The sequence below is a fragment of the Hetaerina americana genome, unplaced genomic scaffold (assembly GCF_022747635.1).
Source record: "Hetaerina americana unplaced genomic scaffold, ioHetAmer1.1.p SCAF_3, whole genome shotgun sequence".
Taxonomy (NCBI): Eukaryota; Metazoa; Arthropoda; class Insecta; order Odonata; family Calopterygidae; genus Hetaerina; species Hetaerina americana.
In genome coordinates, this window is record NW_027286874.1 from 76,125,794 (window position 1) to 76,145,118 (window position 19,325).

At 38.9% G+C, this 19,325-nt stretch overlaps 1 protein-coding gene across 1 annotated transcript in view; it reads left to right on the forward strand.

Annotated features, from left to right (window-relative positions):
* Nucleotides 1–19,325, forward strand: part of LOC139690514 (alkylglycerol monooxygenase-like) — a 119,398-nt gene that overhangs the window by 97,641 nt on the left and 2,432 nt on the right. The window contains exons 2-8 of the mRNA XM_071587974.1: nucleotides 12,048–12,175; nucleotides 12,690–12,841; nucleotides 14,913–15,016; nucleotides 16,412–16,574; nucleotides 16,918–17,069; nucleotides 17,667–17,801; nucleotides 18,027–18,140. Coding sequence (XP_071444075.1) covers nucleotides 12,048–12,175; nucleotides 12,690–12,841; nucleotides 14,913–15,016; nucleotides 16,412–16,574; nucleotides 16,918–17,069; nucleotides 17,667–17,801; nucleotides 18,027–18,140 — 948 coding nt within the window. The remainder of the gene's footprint in view (nucleotides 1–12,047; nucleotides 12,176–12,689; nucleotides 12,842–14,912; nucleotides 15,017–16,411; nucleotides 16,575–16,917; nucleotides 17,070–17,666; nucleotides 17,802–18,026; nucleotides 18,141–19,325) is intronic.

Sequence of the window (19,325 nt, forward strand, 5' to 3'; positions counted from 1 at the left end):
AGGTGATAATTATGTCAAAATCTTATGAAAAACGATTCGCCTGCATAAATGAGTCGTAATTTTGAACAAAATATTACGTTTCATGATCATTATCAGGTAATAGATACAAACATACCAACTTTTACACACGTATTGGATAATTAAAATAAATATTGGTCGAGCTAAGTCAATTGGAAGAGCTAAGCTATCATGTACGTCATCAAAAATCTGCCAAACAATAACAATAAATAATGTAGAATCCTCCATTTCGGGAGTGCTTGTCTATTTTGTGATTACCGGGCGGTGTTTTCCTCATCTTCGGAAAAATGAATAATACAATAAGTGTTTTTAGAACGCGGAACAAAAAATTACTCATTCCAATTCCGATTGATATTCTCGTCGGTTTGATTTGTGAAACATTGCTTCATTAAACACAGGAATGGGGAAGCGAAAATAATTTTTTTTCTTTCAATTCCGCGCTTGCAAGGGCAGCTTGCGGGTCCACTCGGACACGCGCCATTTGTTGGCGTACTTCAACTATTTTTACCTATATGCTCTAATTTTGACCACCCTGGATACGATTAACGATAATCACCACATCACGGAGGGAAAGTCAAAGCGGAAACAAAAGCAGTTAGCAGGGCAGAGCCCTTGTGGTCATGATATCCCGTACCGAAACACTTTTAACATTACCATTAATCCTCAGCTTCATATATGTTATCAATAATAATAAAATAATTGCCAACATAACCACAAACAACAAACGATGTGAAATATAAATCCGCATTCTACACTTGTAATAGGAACAATGCTTCAATAATACACAAACACACACACTCACAAACACAAATATCAGACTAATTTGATCGGTGGGAAGGATTGGAACTAGAAAAAGACTGCCATGAGAAGGATGGGAAAGTCGTCAAACTCTACCAAGTACATCCCTTTTACCTTTTGGAAGGGATGAAGGATGATTAATGAGACTTTTTCGATTATGACAGGAAAAGATGCGGGACACAGATTGTGTGTCCATAAATTCAGCGGTCACCTTGTTAGAGGAGTAGTACAGACAGAACAGACGGGAAACATAAAATAGTCACAACGTGACTTACGAACCACTCGAAGGTTTCTCCATCCCTCCTCCGTCCGTCCAATGCCACCCCGCAGTCTCACTCTCCTTCGCCTCCGCACTTCCTTCCCTCGAGTTCGGGCACTCCACTCTCTTGGGGCATGACCTAGGTCGGGTCTGGCAGTTGGGCTCTCTCACGCATCGTTGATTTTTTTTCGGGAAGCCAGTAGGAAGCTCTCGAGTGGTCAAGCGCATGAGAGCAGTGGAGACTGAGCGTACTCACTCGCGCGAGTGACCAGAATTTTCGAGCCTGGCGCATTCTTGGAGTCAGCTACCGCCTTCGATAAGCGGGGCTCACTACGTACTGCGGCGGAAGCAACTCTCGCCGTTGAAATCCCATCACATCCCACGAAAGTGTTCAGGAAAGTAGGGATCTCGGCTCTGCGTCATTAGATTTGAACGACGGAGAGAAGATAAACTTGGGCGAGTGAGAAATGATTCTGCTGGCAAAATATATGTAGACAGGTTCCACGAAAAAAACTACTACCTCCATTTGATTAGGCAATTTTTTTCGATAAGAGTCAGAGTTAAAATTCTTTACCTTGAAGAGCATAGCTTTCGCTCGATTGAAAACCCCTCCACATTTCATTTGAAATAATACGGGCTCAGAGAGACATTTCAAGTGGAAATGAAGAGATTTACGTCCAGAGATAGAGTTGTGATGGACCCTCGACTTCAGATCAACATGTGGCGAAAGTCGAGAAGAGGTTGAGAATTCTTTTTTAGTTTGCGGCTCGATTCTGGGAGCATATTAAAAGTTTCTCCGCATCCCTGTAACACAATACCCTGTAGGTTTTGATTGACAATAATGCCGGAATGTTGCATTTACATACATCTCACCCCGGAAGCCGACGCGGGCGCGTGTGGCATGGGATGTCAGGCTAACATATAGTATACTTTTATAAGAAATTGTTTTCATTGGCGACTGATGGTGTTCCACACAGTTTTATTTTCGTACAGGGGAGATCGAAATATTTTTAAAAATATCTTTTTTTCATTTAAGTTTCCTCTTTACTATTGCTGTCACGAATTGTGAGAGGGGGACAGGGATTTCTTACACATCGTTCTGTTCAGCAGTCAATTTCTGTCGGTAGTCAATAAAAATAACCTCGCCTCGCCTAGTAATGTAGCGTGGGGATATAATTATACATGTCTACTCTGTGCCTCGTGTATTCCCAAGTTTCCAACTTAAAAATCAACTTTCACGCGTGGTCTAGGCTGGACGGTCAATTATCACCACCGAAAGCATTAATGACGAAATGGGAAGTACTTAAGTATTTCAAGGCCGTGGAAAAACGTTTTCTTCCAATACCCGCAGTTGTAAACACGAACGTTGCTTGCTGTGGTAAAGCTAAGGGTAAAACGAGCAAAACACGAAGCGTAATGGCGCGTGAAACTTACAAATCAGGAGTGAGGGATTCATTTTACTTGTGCCACCTGAGGTTTTCCTGGTACCCGAAAAATCAGAGAGCTTGGTATGAGTCTAGGTTGACGACAGTCACTCGGGTTCGAACCCGGGTCATTAGGCAAACTTCACACCCACTATACGATCCTGTGAAAAGGTTTCGAAGTATTTATCAGTACGCTGAGATTAACCTCCACAAACAACAACGAACAAGTTAAGAACGTCTCGGATTCAAATTGTTAGTAAATAAGGAGCTGAAGTGGGTTTTGGCAATCATCCTTGCTCACCACTTTGGCAAATATTTTCAAAGCATTCGATTTCCATTCAGATCTTCCGCCAAAAAACATTTTATATGTTTTATTATGTTGGCAGTTCACGATTTGCAGTCCTAAAAGTTATATAAAGAGAAGGGGAGGAGAAAGCGATCTGGAGTGGGCAATTTCATCCAAGCAGATTTCTCAAGGGCTTTCACTGAGGTCAAAGTGGTCCTGCGACTCTTGAGACTTCTTGACAGTCTGTTTGACCACATTCATTCGTGATTTCTCGGTTTGTCCATCCCTCTCAAATCACTAATTCTTCTCTTTCTGACATGTGATTCGACCATCGTGACCAAACCAGCAAAGCACACTCGGACACGCTCTGCTTACATTGAAATAATATGTGCATGGATATATTTACAATCACCATCTTTGCATCTACTACTCCTACTGCGTACACATCAAATCCACCTGAATTCACGCGATGACGCATGGTGCCCTGACGCCTCCTATCAAAAGCCACCGTGTTCCCTCAAATGATATGACGTGGATGTAGCCGTATCTTTCAAATATTTAATATCCTCCGATAGACCGGTAGAAAAGAACTTATAGCGTAAGATTTAAAAATTATTAACATTTTATGAGATCGACTTAGGTATGGGGTCGAATTAAGAGCGCTCGCGAGCCGCGTGTTCTGTCACTGCGATTCCCAATGACTCATTGTCAATTACAGTTAATGGAACGCTATGATAGTTGAACGAGTTCAACAATAATTTTTTTATTGAACGAGATCAACAACAAAGTATTGCTGAACTCGCTCAACAAGCATAGCCTTTCATTAAATATTATTGGCAAGGATTTTTGGCATTTGTTATTTAGATGTACTCCTGGATTCGAATGTTGTGCTTGTCAGAAATAAACTCCTGCAACTCTTCACAATTGGCTTGTATGGGGATCGCTCTTTGCTGAAGGAAGCGCTTGGGAGTTCAAAGACAGGACTCGTCCGCGCAAACACTATTTTAAGTTCGGGAGATGTTGCCGACCAAGGAGAGGTTTAAGGATCGTGCTTGGAAATGAGGGGTGGACCCCCGGCGTCTTTTTCCTTGACTAAGATAAAAAACTTTTTCAAAAGAGGCAATAAAGGGCATGCAACAACGGAATTCACGATATCTTCTACAAATTTTCTTCCCCTTTACAGCGGCACTTGCAATGCCTATCTTGGCGTCAAAGTCGGGGCTTCGACGCATTGAACCAAATACCATCTAAAAAAGCATTCCAAAACTGTCGCACTAAACTCTCTATGGTGTGTGAAATTTAGGCATTTGGAGCAAGGGAACCAGTTCCTTTCCCTGTTCCACCTGTGGTTTCGCAAAGCTCGTCTGATCCAGAGAAAACTTCACCCGGCCGGCTTGGGACACAGTCTGGGGGGGGGGGGTTGCCCAGAGACATTACCCATTTGAATACAGGACTCTCAACTTCATTATAACCAGCCCAGGTCTCTGATAAACAGCAGAACTCATTCAGGTAAAGGAAAAGCATTGGGCACATTCAGAGGCACGATATTTTACCGAACACTATGAATGGAAGGAATTAATAGAGGCAAATAAGTTTCTTGGATGTCGATTAGCATTTGATGGCAGACGTCAGTGGTAAGAGCTACGAAGAAAGGGAAATTTTCATCAGGTCACAGGGTTTTGTCTGGAGACCTGATACGCACCGATCTTTGGGTTGTTTTCACGTGATGGTGATTTGAGCAGTAGAAAGCGACGTCATTTTAGGGGCGCGGTAAATGGTACCATAGTAAATCCTTCACGTGGAAGATCGAAACAGCGGAGGTCTGCGCGCGTCAATTTGACACAGAGCCTGGTTTAAAATTTCGGCATTTGCGTCAATACCTGTGCTCCCCTACTAATCTATTCTCGTCCAGGAAAATGTGGGATAGTATATATAATTGCCCGGCTAGCGGTGGAGTTAAACGCATCGCCGATGAGTGAAACCGGAACGGTCACGTGTAAAACGTCTCGGAAAAACTGTTTTTGATTGAATATATGTAAACAATTGACCATAAATTGACGGAAACATACCCTAAACTAACATAAATTTAACGAAGCGAATTTATTCCCTCGTCGAGAATATATTCTTCGTTAAAATTATTTTGGCTCTGGAGATTTTTCCAAGAAGACATGAACTGTGAAGTTAAATAAATTCCTCTAGGCAATAATAAGAAAACTTTAGAAAGCTCCAACAACGTCATTTCGGTGAGCCGCCGGTGACCATCAACGGGGAGAGGTAAGGGCTTGACAGTGAGAAGACGTAAGTACCGAAGCACTGACTATTATTATTGGATAGAGGAATTTACTTTCCTTCACATGCACAGCCAATAGCTCACACGTCTTCAAGACATGGAACTGTTTGATGGCGTTGCCCCCAAAGCCCATTGTTAGCTCATCGTAAACTCGGAAGGTTTTTCGCGAGTACGTTCGTGCCAATACTGACTGACGTGTGGCTCAATTTGTCTCAATGAAGGATCCAGAAGTTCCTCTCTACCCTCGACTAAACGTCTCGGGAAAATCCTTAAATGCTCACCAATATGGATCGCCTTCGCGAGCCGCAAATTAATTGATGGCCACACTCAATCTCCACCACTGCAGCTGCTACTATATCACGCCTATCTTCCGAGGAAATCTGAGAACTCGGCGTGCCTAGAGCAAGGTGAGTGGCCGGGCGAGGAGCGGAAGAGAATGCAACTTCAGACCCGTCTAACACTTAGCATTTCGAAGGTCATGCACGCGCAGGTTGCTCGCACCTTGAGCGTAAAAAACTGGGCGCTGAATGTCGATATCATGGGTTTTGAAATGCCGTATAATTTGTTTAAATTAAAAAAACAACAATGCTTTCCTACGTCCTCCCACGCGATTTCCTTCAGTGAAATAAGGAAGCTCAAGGAAACCATAGGATGGAATTATTAGCAGGAGTGGCGAAGGTCTCATTACAATGGCTGCTGGCTACATTTTATTAGCATTATTAGATTTCCTTAGTAGTGGTCTACCAGGTCAGAGGTATGTTTTATGTGGGCCCAGCAAAGCTACAGCCGAGTCTCTTGGGGCCCTTTCCTCAAAGCTACCAGTCGATATACGAGTTCTCTGATGAGTCTTCAATGTAAGTTAAAACTTTCGAACCTGCATACTGTATAATGAATGCTGATAACGAGTTTGCACGACCATTAGCAGGCTCCGTATATGCAAACTGCTTTAGCATGTAAATTGACCTGTAGCTTTGAGAAATGACCTCCTGGACTCTTAAGGAATACGAGTAATGACCGCCACACTAATGAGCCTCTCCAAACATGGCACTAAGCTACTACACCTTAGCCGCCTTCACTTCAATAAACCCCTCTTCGGTCCCTTTTTTTCAAGTTAGAACATGAAAATACTAGCACATTCTGCCCTTCTATTTTTTCCTACTTTCCAAGTGACGTCCAACGAAACGTTAAAGGCTGGAAAGGATTCTTTCAACGAATGGATCTTTCTTTATAACGTCAAGAGCATCTATAATTGTGTTTACATTGATCTTGACGTGAATAACCTTGCTTAAAAGATGCGCTCTTTTTCTCCCTCTCTTCCATATTCCATCACTCCCGTTTCGGAAACGCCACTACGAATGGGGCGTTATATTAATATGATGACTTAATAGTAATACAATGATGACGTAATAGTAATAGGGCGTAATGGTCTCCCAGAAGTGGACGGAGACTTTTTGGTAATGGTAATCTCATCCCAGTGTTATGAGTAGTTTGTTCTTTCCTAAAGGAAAAAAACTATTTTTTTGTATATCCACCAAATTACTGAATATATTCGAGATTTAATTTTATAGCGAAAAATCGATTGTTTTCCTTTATTATTTGTAGGCGTATCAATTTTTGCTACATTTCTACATGCAGCCCTTTCATTACCCGCTTAGCTCTTAAAAATTTTCCTCACTGGGCCGAAGGCAAAATCAGGACACGATGTCGGCCAAAAGACAGCCACTGCTAAAAAGCATTGGTGTTTTTCTCATAAAAAGTACCTTGAACTGGTTTCATTCAGGAAAACTCACAAATTCAAACTAATTTTTGCGATTTATTTTTCTCGTAGTCACCTGCGTGGGAGCGGATGGGAGGCACGTGGACGTTTGTGAAAGTGTGGAGATAAAAATTTAGAATACGGGAGTGAAAGAGAAAAGAACGATGATTATCGCAATCGGGATAGATCAGGTTTCAAGCATCTGGGAGAAATCCCAAACACCCACATGTAAAGAAAATGCCGTTCCCATTTTGTGCTTTGATTTTTACTTTATTCCGCGAGGGTATTCCCAACTCCCTCTTAGAAATGTTTCGGACTAGGTGTATATATATATATATATATATATATATATATATATATATATATATATATATATATATATATATATATATAAGTTTAAGCTTTCAGTCTTCTTCTCGTGAGTGCTTCTACACCATCGATATATATGCGATACGCATACATATATATATATATATATATATATATATATATATATACATTCAAACACGAAATCCCGCCAAACGGCGAATAAATACTCATATATACAGAAACATAAATAAGGAAAAGGGATAGGAACACGTATAAAGGACGAACACAATAGAGGTGGGGAAGGCGGAATCGAACGGATCACAAGAGTAAAAATATTTCCTCAACCGGGACTCGAACACCGGATCTTTCCACTTGCCGGGCGGATGCTCTTAACCACTTGAGCTATCGAGGATAGTCAATTTACCCTGAGATCCGTGGGTCTTATATGTCGCCAAGCGCCCCGATTCTTTAGCCAAGAGATGGCGTCAGGGGGCTGTTTCACCCACCAAAGGAGAAATAGACAATACACAAGAGGAAAGGAGAGTGGTTAGAATTCATACAACATCATACAGGAAAAGAACAGTGCGTTTCGTGGCACGCATAGCCAGAAGAAAGAGATGAGCCACATTGGCCAAATACACATTCAAACACGAAATCCCGCCAAACGGCGAATAAATACTCATATATACAGAAACATATATAAGGAAAAGGGATAGGAACACGTATAAAGGACGAACACAATAGAGGTGGGGAAGAAGAATTAGGAGGAAGAAATAGGTAAAAGGAAGATATCTTTTGATAAATTAATGTCTACCCCTTTTTGTATGGTGGTCATATCTTATTTTATCTTTATCGCCTGGCCTGCCGAAGTAGTGCAGGGTATGAATCATCCTTCCTTATTTAAAATAAAATCGGTGCATTGCTTCCTTGTTTAAATGCCTAAGAAATTAGTTAAAACTAAAATTTACTGTCATTGCTCCTAGAGAGGCTGTCGTCTTGGTAGTCATTGCGTGATGACTGGAGCTCTTCTGTAACCATGTTGGTTACAGAAGAGGATGGTTTAGCTATGCCTCCATCGTCCCCCGGATGGGTATATGGTACGCCCAAACATTTTACGCGGCGGTCCACGTATTTTTATGCCGATGCATTGAATACTTTTCGAAGAAAAATACACATTTATTTATGAAGTATTCCTTTGATTAGTAATTATGAAGAACATGTTAAGCTTCTTGAGGAACTGCATAAATTGAAATATGTTTCTCATTATTTAACGTTAACTTAGAAAATAAGTTGGGCAGAGAGGAAGAGAAATGCTGAGGTTTTGAATAGGCTGGGCGAATAGAGGATGTAACTGGGAGGGAAATCCAAAAAAGGGAGAGGAATTTGATGGAGAAAACATTGAAAGGTAGTGATATGCTGAAGGGAGAAAGTTAGGTCAACGTGATAGAGGACGATAGACTTTATAGACAGCATGAAAGAAGGCAGAGGTTAATATAACGAAAAATGAATAAAGAAACAATGAGGGGCAAAGAAAGAGCAACTTCTCGTAATACTTTGACGTAAATGGGCTCTGAAGAGGGCGTCCGAAACCTACCCTGAAGTAAGTGGAATATCTTGAATGAATGAATATGAATTTAGGGCAGTAAACATCTTCGCGAGCGCGGGATTGAAGTGCGCGGAGGGTCAGATCTGGCCCACGGTTTAGGCACCATTGCTCAAGGTGAGTTTCTCCAAAGTCGTCACGCGGATTTGAATCGAGGATCCTGCTCGTCGACAGACCCAAGTTTATACCTCCAAACCACCTTCTCACTAATGGAGGATCAATTTCTTTCCGCGGCCGTCGTGGAAAAACGCTTGGATTTCCCACCGTCTGTCAGCGTGCCCCATGGCGAACCAGCCTAACGGTGGGGCCCCTGTGAGGTCGGCAACCGCAAAGCGCAAGAGTCCCCACCTTGCCTCGGCTTTCAAGGAGTACAGCCGGCGGACGCCGCCGCCAATTCCTCAGACTCACGGGCATCCTAGTCTTCCCGGTGAGAGAAGTCGACAGCTCAGGCATCTTCGTCTCAGCTGTTTTGCCTCGATGTATAAACCTCAGTTGGCACCACACTGGTGACCACGTGCTTTCCGCGAACACCGACGGGGACAGAAAGCATAAAGGTCATGTCACATAGGAGACATAAAACTATTTCAAGTTCTTACATAACCACTTGTGGTCGGAGCGTAAAGCGTGAAGAAATAAACCAGAGTGGTTACATGGTTACAAAAGAGTTCACGCGATTAACATCAAATTATGATATGTTATTAGGTGGTCTACTGTTTACGATAGGTTTTGGATGGACATAGAGTGAACACGCCTACATTTCCCAGCCTTGCCTAACAAAACACAACCTAACACATTACACTACAATAAACCCTTTTTCATGCTTCCTTCTTCCCTTCATTCCGACCAGCATGCCTATCCTTTCCCTACCCCTCCCATATCTATCCATCTTTCTTCCCTCTATCACAGTCTCCAACATTCTGATACCCATCAAAATACCCTGCTTCCACCTTTCCTTCCTCCTTTGGATTTCCCCCAAATATCCTAATCTCCCTTTTCACCATGCCTGGTACTAGAATGGATAAAATTCCAAATCCACACCACAAGGATAAAGAGTCCGAGGTCATGAATTTGAGACTTTTTCTTCGATTCGTCCACCATGTTCTCAAAAAAATTAACAGACCTCAGTAATGAAATATGTTACCATTAATTATGAAATTCTATCTTTAGCTAGTAATAAAAAGGAAAACCGTCATTTTGCACACGTAAGTGGTTATTCGACCTTTGGTGAAGATTTTCATGGGTGATTTTATTATTATTTGGTAGCCTAACATTTAAGGCAGGATGGACACTGACCTCCCATCGCTACATTTCTTAGCTTTTAACAAGACACAACCTGACATCTGAAAATGCAATAAACACTTGTTTAATTCTGCATAAGTCTTTCCTCCCTTCATTCCATCCAACATACCTATCCTATTCCTCTTCCCTGCATTGCATACCATTCCATCTCCCTTATATCTAAGTCTTCAACATTCTATGCCCAATAAAAATACTCTGTAACCCTCCTTGCATGCCTCCTTTGGATATCTCCTAACATACCTCTCTCCTCTCCGATAGTGACCACTACTTCTTCGTTTACTTTCCTTTCCATCTATTTTGCCTTTTCCACTCTTCTCCACACCTACATCTCAAAAGCCTCCACTCTATACCTTTCATTCTGCTTCAACCACCATGTTTCCAAGCTGCATAAAACTACACTCAATGTAAAAGTTTTCATTAGTATTTTCTTAACATCCTTGCTTAACATCCAATCAAACAATCAATGCTAAATGCAATTTTGAGATTATTTCCGAGTTATCTTAAACAAAGAACTAATCTTACAATTTTCCATTTATATCGTCTTAGCACCCTGCTCTCTGTTGCAGTGTCTAATTCGTGGCTAATTTTAAACATTCATTATTTTCTTCCCTTACTGGAAAAAATTACGTACTTATAATATTTGGAATTTCTGGCATAGGAATTCTTTCCTTCAGTCATGCAAAGGGCAGGACAACTAATCCGTTAGGGAAGGAGTCGCCAATAGACGTTTAATGGAATATACTGATATATGATCTAGGGTCCACACTGTAACCACAGTTACTACACCAATCATTCAGTTTGCCCCCAAATTCATACAGTTCAATGAGTGGAGAAGCATTGGGACGTGAGGTAGGTGAGTGCACAACCTCAAAACCATGCACCCGAAAAGTTTTATTCAAATAACAAAATTTAGCGATTTAGACCAAAAAACCCATTATTGCTCGATTTATATAGGTGCATATGTGTGTTTGTGTATATGAGTGTGAACTCATATCAGGGCATGAATGTTTGGTGCCCTCTTAGAACCCTTGCAGCTTGCAAGGTAATATATAGGTGTAGACAACATGGGTGCAAGTATCAAATACCTGATGAGCCAAAGAAGCTCTCATGATCAGGTCGGGATGATGAAAATGAATTGGAAATGTTGCAGAATGTTGCAAGGGAACGCAAGAGTTGAAGTGCCTTGAATCTTGGGGTTCGGAGAGAAGAACTTGCAAGTTGGAGTGGTTGTTTCTTCTTTAAGCAAAATGTCAATACATACTTGGTTTGCATGAAAGTTATTGGAAAAAGTTTCGAACAAATGGACTTACTTCAGACCATAATGCCTCAAAATTCTTCAAAGTACATCCCTTGAGCATCAACACACTTTTGAGAAATATCATATATGATATTTGTATACATAATGTTATATATATATCATATATATATATATCACGATTGTACGGAAAAACTCATACGAGCGGCACAATAATTGGCTGACACAACATAACACAAATAGAAAAGAATAGACACATATAAAAGAACACTTACACGGTAAATTGTTCGAGCTTTCGGCCCTCTCAGGGGCCTTCTTCAAGAGAGACTCTATCATATATATATATATATATATATATGATATATATATATATATATATGATATATATTATTAGAAAAGCATATGATTCCTTACAAGAGTGCCACCGTGCAGGTACAGATTTTAAAGGAATTAGAAAAATTGAACTATTCAGACAGCTGAGAAAGACAACCTGAACTGTTTCCTTTTAAGATATTTTCATTTAGGCCATGCACGAGGTTGAATGTCTTAAATAGAAATACAGCAGGAAGATCAGTACTAATAAATCGTATATATGTAATTAATTCATTCAGTCTATCTTGGTTTTAAAAATGTGGTGATGATCAGTCTATGTTCATCCAAAACCTATGTTAATTGATGTACTATTAATAAAAAAACTGAAGAAAATATAATATTTTTTAAGAATATTGACATTGGAATTCTTTCTTTCAGTCATGGCCATACTTCATTACCTTAATTATTCTGGAAAACATTGTGTTGAGGCTGCAGGGAAAGCCAAAACATCGTCTCAACGATACCATCACATCTCTCAGTCATGGCCTGATTCTGGAAACTGGAAGGTTGGTATATTTTGGAAGATATTTGAGAAGAGTGAATTCTTTCAATGGGAATTTATATTATTTTTTGTGACTAGCATACTAAACTCCTGATATTGGAGAGTTCTATGTTCCCTAGAATGGCAAATATTTTTTTTCACTTAAATATTTTTTACTCTTTTTATCAAATTATAGTATTTCATTACTTAGGAGTAGATACCTTCAATGTTGAAATCTGGTAGCATGATGGATTTTCTCATTTGTTAAACAGATTATTGATTATCTGATAAAAAAATAATTAATGTCGTTCATTTTAATAATGGCATCTTCTTTAAGCATTAACATTTAAACTTTATGCCATTTCTATTTAATTATTTTGAATCATCCAAGCCACAAAATAGTGTGCAAGTTACACAAAGAAATTACAATGGCACCTCCAGGGTTGGCACAATGAAAATCATGTGGTAGTGGATATATATAAATCTGAAAATGGCTGACTAATCGAGGAACTCTCTTTTTTTTTCTATTCTCCACCAAGGCTTATATTCCGTGGAGCTGAGAGTTCACTTTACATGGTCATTTATGATCGATGGCGAGTGGCCAACCTTCCTTGGGACAGCCCATGGACATGGTATTTGGCTCTTTTGGTGGTGGACTTCTGCTATTACTGGCTGCACAGAGCCAGTCATGGTGAGATATGCATCCTTTGTGAAATAGTTATACTAGGCTATTTTTGGAACCTATGGAAAGCTATCTGTTCAATTAAACCACCAGATACAATTTCTAAGAAACTGCGAGACATGTCGCAACAGTAACTTTTAATGGAATCATATCCTAATGTGTATAATGATGCAACAATTTCAAAGTATGAGAATCATTCACTATGACCAGGATTCGAACCCAGATCTCTCCCATGCCCGGCTGAAGGCTTTAGTCAGTTAAGTTACTGAGGCATCCTCTTACACTCTGAAATTTTGGAGGTTTTATAGGAACAAGATGTTGTGATGATAATCTTGTTCCTTTAAAGCCCCAAAATTTTGGATCATAAGGGGATGCCTTGGTAGCTCAACTGGCTAAAGCACTCAACCAGACATCAAGGAATACGGATTCAAATCCCAGTCAAGGCAAATGATTTTTACACTTTGAAATTGTTGCATCACAAGACACAATAGTACCTTTCCACAGATGTTTAATTGCATGATTCCTTCCTCAAGGTTATGGCTTCAACAGGTGCTGTAACACTCTGAAACATGTCATACCATAAATTATTCATGGAAAAGTAGTATTGCATCTCTGTTTTGATATGAATATTAAATATATTTCATTATGTGAAGCTTGAAGATGTCGAGTTTAAACTATATTATTGCTGGAAATTTTTCAATATGTTTTTGAAAATGATAATGTAAAGTTGTGGCAGGCAGGCAATCAGCCACTTGTACTCCCTTGTCTTGGACCAATGAATCAAAGAGCACATTTGCCAATCTCTTGCTTGTGTCAAATTCCATTATTCTCCCGGTCTTTAATAGGCTTCCAATCTTTCTGCTCCTTCACCATTACTTTCCCTGGTGCCTCAACCCCCCACTCACTGTTTACTTGGGCACTTGCTGGACCAATGCCATTTTAAATAAAGGGCAATTCCAATTGTTTGGAAACAAATCCTATTGTATGGATTCCACAGTAAGGCAAAAAATTACTTTCCATTGAGAGAAAGTTTTTCAGTCGGTATTCAATTGAATGTTTTCTTATATGTAGATACCCATTAGGAATAACTCAAATGCATCAGTTCAGAGTATGTACTCGAACTTGCAGACCCAGGATTGTGACATATAATTGAATCAAGAGTTAGGGATGTAATGACATAAAAATGTAAGCCAAATTTTCTTAGCATAAATCCCACATCATGACTGGGGAGAGAGTTGATTTAAAACTTGCGGCTTCTTCAACATTTGTTTCTTCTGGAGAGTATCGTTTTAGCTCACCAATAAAACAAAGACTAGAAACTAAAATACAATTTGAACATAGGCATTCCCTTGCTCAACACATGTAACCCTGTCCATAGCCTAATCGGGCCGGCAATTTCATTTCCCAAGACTGCCTTTAATTTTTTTCAAAATTATAAGTAGACTGAACCCAGCCTCCAGTGTTACTTTCAAGTAAAAATATTTGCTAATTGTGAAGTCAACAAATTGTATGATACATTGTGATATTTCCACACCATTCATTTTATATGACACTTATTAAATTCTCTTTTTTAGCATGAAATATCATGTAAAAGCTCCCAGTAATATCTTTCCTATGGGGTGTTTAACAGATGATCTAAACTGACTAAGTTGTAGTCTCAAGAGACAGATTGGCTGCCAATAACATAACTAATTATTTACACATAAACCACCACCACAATTATCCAACCAAAGGTCAGATTGATAACCTCACCTAATACTAAGCCTTATGCAGTTTGTAAAATTAAAAAATTCAAACAAAGGGGAACCAGTTCCCTTCCCTGCTCTGCTTCTGATTTCCCACAAAGATCTGAAACCCAGAAAATTACTCAACTTGGATGAATCTCAGGGTACCCAGAGGAATCCCTAGGAATCAAATCCAGGTCCTCCAGTCAGTAGCCCAGCACTCTACTCACTTGACCAATCCTGCTGATCTGCATTCTAATATTTGTCAAAATAAAAACGTCTCTCCTTGTAAATATTAGCAATAGAAAACATGTCACTGATATAACCTAAACATGCATGATTTTTATTTCTCACAGAGGTCCATTTTCTGTGGGCACAGCACCAGGTACATCACAGCTCTGAAGAGTACAACTTGGCTGTTGGCTTAAGGCAGTCTATACTGCATGGCTGGTGCGGATCGGTATGTGTCAATGCATGCACAATTTTCCATAGCAATGGCTCCAATGTAGAACTGGAGCAAAATTGCAAACATAATAATTGCAATAATGATAGAGTATGTCTTCCAAAAAGCACTATTGTGGTGCATAACTAATTTTTGATACTTCAAGTCAGACTTATCTATTTTTTAATCTTATCTTTCCAATTTATGGAGAAATTATGTGAAGTTCTACCATCAAAGGTTTTCTTTGAAAATGTTTATTTTAGTTGATTTCTATGCCAATGATTTTTGCAAGTGCACACCTTTATTGAGAAAGATGGGTTTTTCCATCATTAATGACACATATTTGCTTAATCCCACCTTTTTAGAGAAGTATTAGAAAGATTTTGTAATATTATTAAAGCACAACTCATATTTACAACAGTTTCAATATGGTTTCCTTTTCAAGCAATTTGTCATGGGTAGGCAATTAATATTTCTTCGTTTATGATTTGATGAGGCCTTTCTTAATTTTTTAGTTTGCAGGAACCTATTAAAATCTATTGTGGTATTGATTCATAATAGTCCTAAATACTAATGGTACTAAATAATGAGAATAGGCTAGAGAGAGATTATTTATATCATTATGCAAAGGTACATGGGCTGATTATTGTTTTGAATTTACAGCAGCCACAATAATTCTAATAAATGTATTGCATATCATGAATGAAGCAAGTTTCATGGCAAGCTAATTTATCTGTTTATGCACCCAATATCAGAAATGTTGAATTCTCAAAATCCTTCAGTCAAAACTTACACCAAAAGAATAATCTCAAATGGCCTTATCCATGAGCTAGAACAACAATTGGTATTTCCAGACTCAGAGTATTCAGTCTATGTATAGATAGATTTGCCAAATGAAACAAACAAGAATTATGATTTTTATAAATTATGCTTCCATACCTTAACAACTTGAGGAAATGTGATGAAAACGTTAAAGATAAATGTTATATTTCACTTATTAGGTCTCATTTAAAATATGCTGCTAGCAAATACATGGGATCCTCATGAAATTGAATTGATTGCCAAATTGGACCATGTGCAGCATAGAGCTAGATTTGTAACAAATTTTATGACAAGCTGAGTAGCATACTCAAATTATAAGAGGAGCTAGGTTGGTTATCACTTGTCTGAGAGATCATGTAAATAAAATTAGAGAGATTAAGTATAGAACAGTTAGATTTAAGATGTCATTTTTTCCACAAATGTTAATGGATCAGAATAAAGTTGTCCAACCTCACTAGGAGAGAAAAAGTATGTAGTCTAGTGTATAATCATCCCCTGCCGCACACCCTAGTGGTGGCTTGCAGGGTACTATGTCAAAAAATGTACCAATATTTCAATAATGGCACTAACCTTCTAACCTCTTCATTGCAGCTGTTTTACCTTCCAATGGCACTGTTTGTGCCGCCCTCTCACTACCTCACTCATCTCCACTTCAGCCTCCTTTACCAATTTTGGATGCACACACGTGCCATCAATACACTGGGACCTCTTGAGTGGGTGTTCAACACACCAAAGCACCATAGGGTGCATCACGGTAAGAACTCAGTAGAAGTTGAACATGTAGAATCATATCTATATCTTTTTCATTGTTCAATATCAGTGTTTATATTTCACATAGTTTGATTCAATTCCATCACTTTGATACTTCTGCAAGACTAAAAAATGTGCAATTTTTTTTATTCAAGGATTTGAGAATAAAAATGCATTGAATACCTTTAATTTTTTTAGCAAAATGATTTCTTGGAAATTAATGTAGACAGTCTTAATCTTTTGCAAAAGTAACAGCATTATTCATGTACTATATAGGCATTTTATGCAAGTCTCAAATTGAGTATATTCCAATGTACATATTTAACATATGTCAACGTTTTTTTCAGGTTGCAATTTGTACTGCCTGGACAAGAACTACGGTGGTTTTCTTATTATTTGGGACAGGATATTCGGCACTTTTGCTTCAGAGAAAGAGGGAGAGCAAATCATCTATGGTCTCGTCTTGAATAACCCATCATTCAATCCTCTTTGGTTACAGGTAAGAGGTGGTTGAGCCGTAATTATATCAGTTTCATGTGAGCCAATAGTTAAAATTAATGTCTTAAATGAAGAAGTCCCTTATGAGTGAACAATTTTTCCAATGAACAGAATCACAGATGTTTTCCAGTAAGCTGATGATGAAGCATTAAAGCATAAGGATCTATTTAGTTGGTGACTGTCGATGTACCTCTCTGTCTATGAGCAGAAAAACAACTCTCTTGAAGTAATTACTGATAATTTTTCATGCATTGCTATGTATTCCTACTAATTTTCTTCATATAACATATTGATCAGATGAAATTATACATGTCCTTATGCCAATCAATTCTACCTAAGTGGCCTTCGCATGGTTCTAATTTTGTGAAGAATGAGAAAGAGTCTTGAAATTTAGTTCTGCATCATTTAATTGCCAAGCTCTTTGAAGATCACTTAAAATAAAATAGGTACTCCTTCGACTAAAACATTAGAGAAATCTACATATGTAGCGTACCTTGTAGAAAATCAATTAAGTGCTTCGTTGAATTGATTTTTAATATAATCCTTTTTGCCTTGAATATTTGAAGAAATATATTAACTTGCAAATAACTTCTGGCAGGTTTTTTACAACCAGCATGTGGTGGATAAGTGGAAATCAATGGAAGGTTGGCAAAACAAACTCGCAGCAATTTGGAAAGGTCCAAGTTGGTTTCCAGGACAACCACGGCTTGGATCTGAAGAGTTTAAAATTGATGTAAGTCTCATTCATTCTAGTTACATCCCACTAATACTGTATTCAGAAAATTATCAATCTTATAAAAATGGTCAAACTTTAAGTAAATTTAAAAGAAATTTTTCACCATAAAAATTAGCTACAAATATCATTAACTATAACACTTCTAACTGCTATTATAATAACTACATACATACTGAAATTCACACCAATGCATGCTCAATAAAACCTGTATTTCTCCAATAGGTTAAAGAAAGAATCAAATATGATGTCCACTTACCAGCTTGGTGCAACCTCTACTTGCTTCTGCACTTCTGCATTGTAGTCATCGGCTTCCAAGAACTGGCAGTTAGGCACATGGTGAGTTTTAATGAGAGCATCTGTATTTTCATAGACTTGTACCAAAGGGGGCAATTATATTACATTCTGAGTATTATATATATTTGTAGAGCTATTTATTCATTTCAGTATATAATGATATACCAAAAAGAAATGTAATTACATTCAAGTACGTGCGTGGCCTGTACAATAAATGCATGAACTGGTGCAATCTGGTGCCCATGACACCGACTATAGCCCTGCCCACTAGCGGCGCTAATGCCCTGAGACCCAATGAGCCATTTGTACTTGACGGATCATCAAGCTGTGCATATGGTGCCAGTTATGTTAGTTTCTGTTATGCTTGTTTTTACTGTTTGTCGAAAATGGATTTTGATGAAATCACGTAGCAACAAATCAACATCAAGTTTTTTATTTATCAAAGTTATCAAGAAAGTACTGAAATGTTGACAGCTGTTTACGGTGATTATGCTATGAAGAAAAAATCCATTTTCAAGTGGATTAAACATTTTAAAGATGGCCGACAAGGCGCCACAAATGATGCAAGGCCGGGACGACCTTCAGCCACCTGTATTGATGACAACGGTAATCGTGTGCAGTCCCTTGCCCTTACCAATCTTCAAAAAATTGTCCAAATGATAGCTGATGAACTAAATATAGGAAAATCAATAGTGCACACTATTTTAACCGAACATGATGGCTGGATCCTTCACCATGACATTGCACCTTCACATTCAGCATTGATTGTTTGCCAGTTTCTGACAAAAAATTCAATCACCATCCTTGATCATCCTCCTTATTTGCCAGATCTCGCCCCCTGCAACTTTTTCCTATTCCAAAAATGCAAAAATGTGATGAGGGGACATCACTGGGAAGATTTGGACACAATAAAGCAAGAAACGACGAGAAAACTAAATAGCCTAACTTCCGAGGACTTCCAAGGGCGCTTTAAACAGTGGAAAAGAAGATGGAATAAGTGCATGGCAACGAATGGAGAGTACTTCGAAGAGGACGAAATCGATGTAGACTAAATTTTGCAAAATGAAGTTTTTATGGCCTCGGTTTGCGTGTTTATTGGACAGACCTCGTTGTCCCTGATGTGGATATTTCAATGTTGGTTTCATTCCTCCAGTCTTGATCTGCTGGGGAAGCCAAAGGTGAGGGTTGGCCCTGGTTCTTACGGAAAGAGGAGCGAAGGTTCCCATC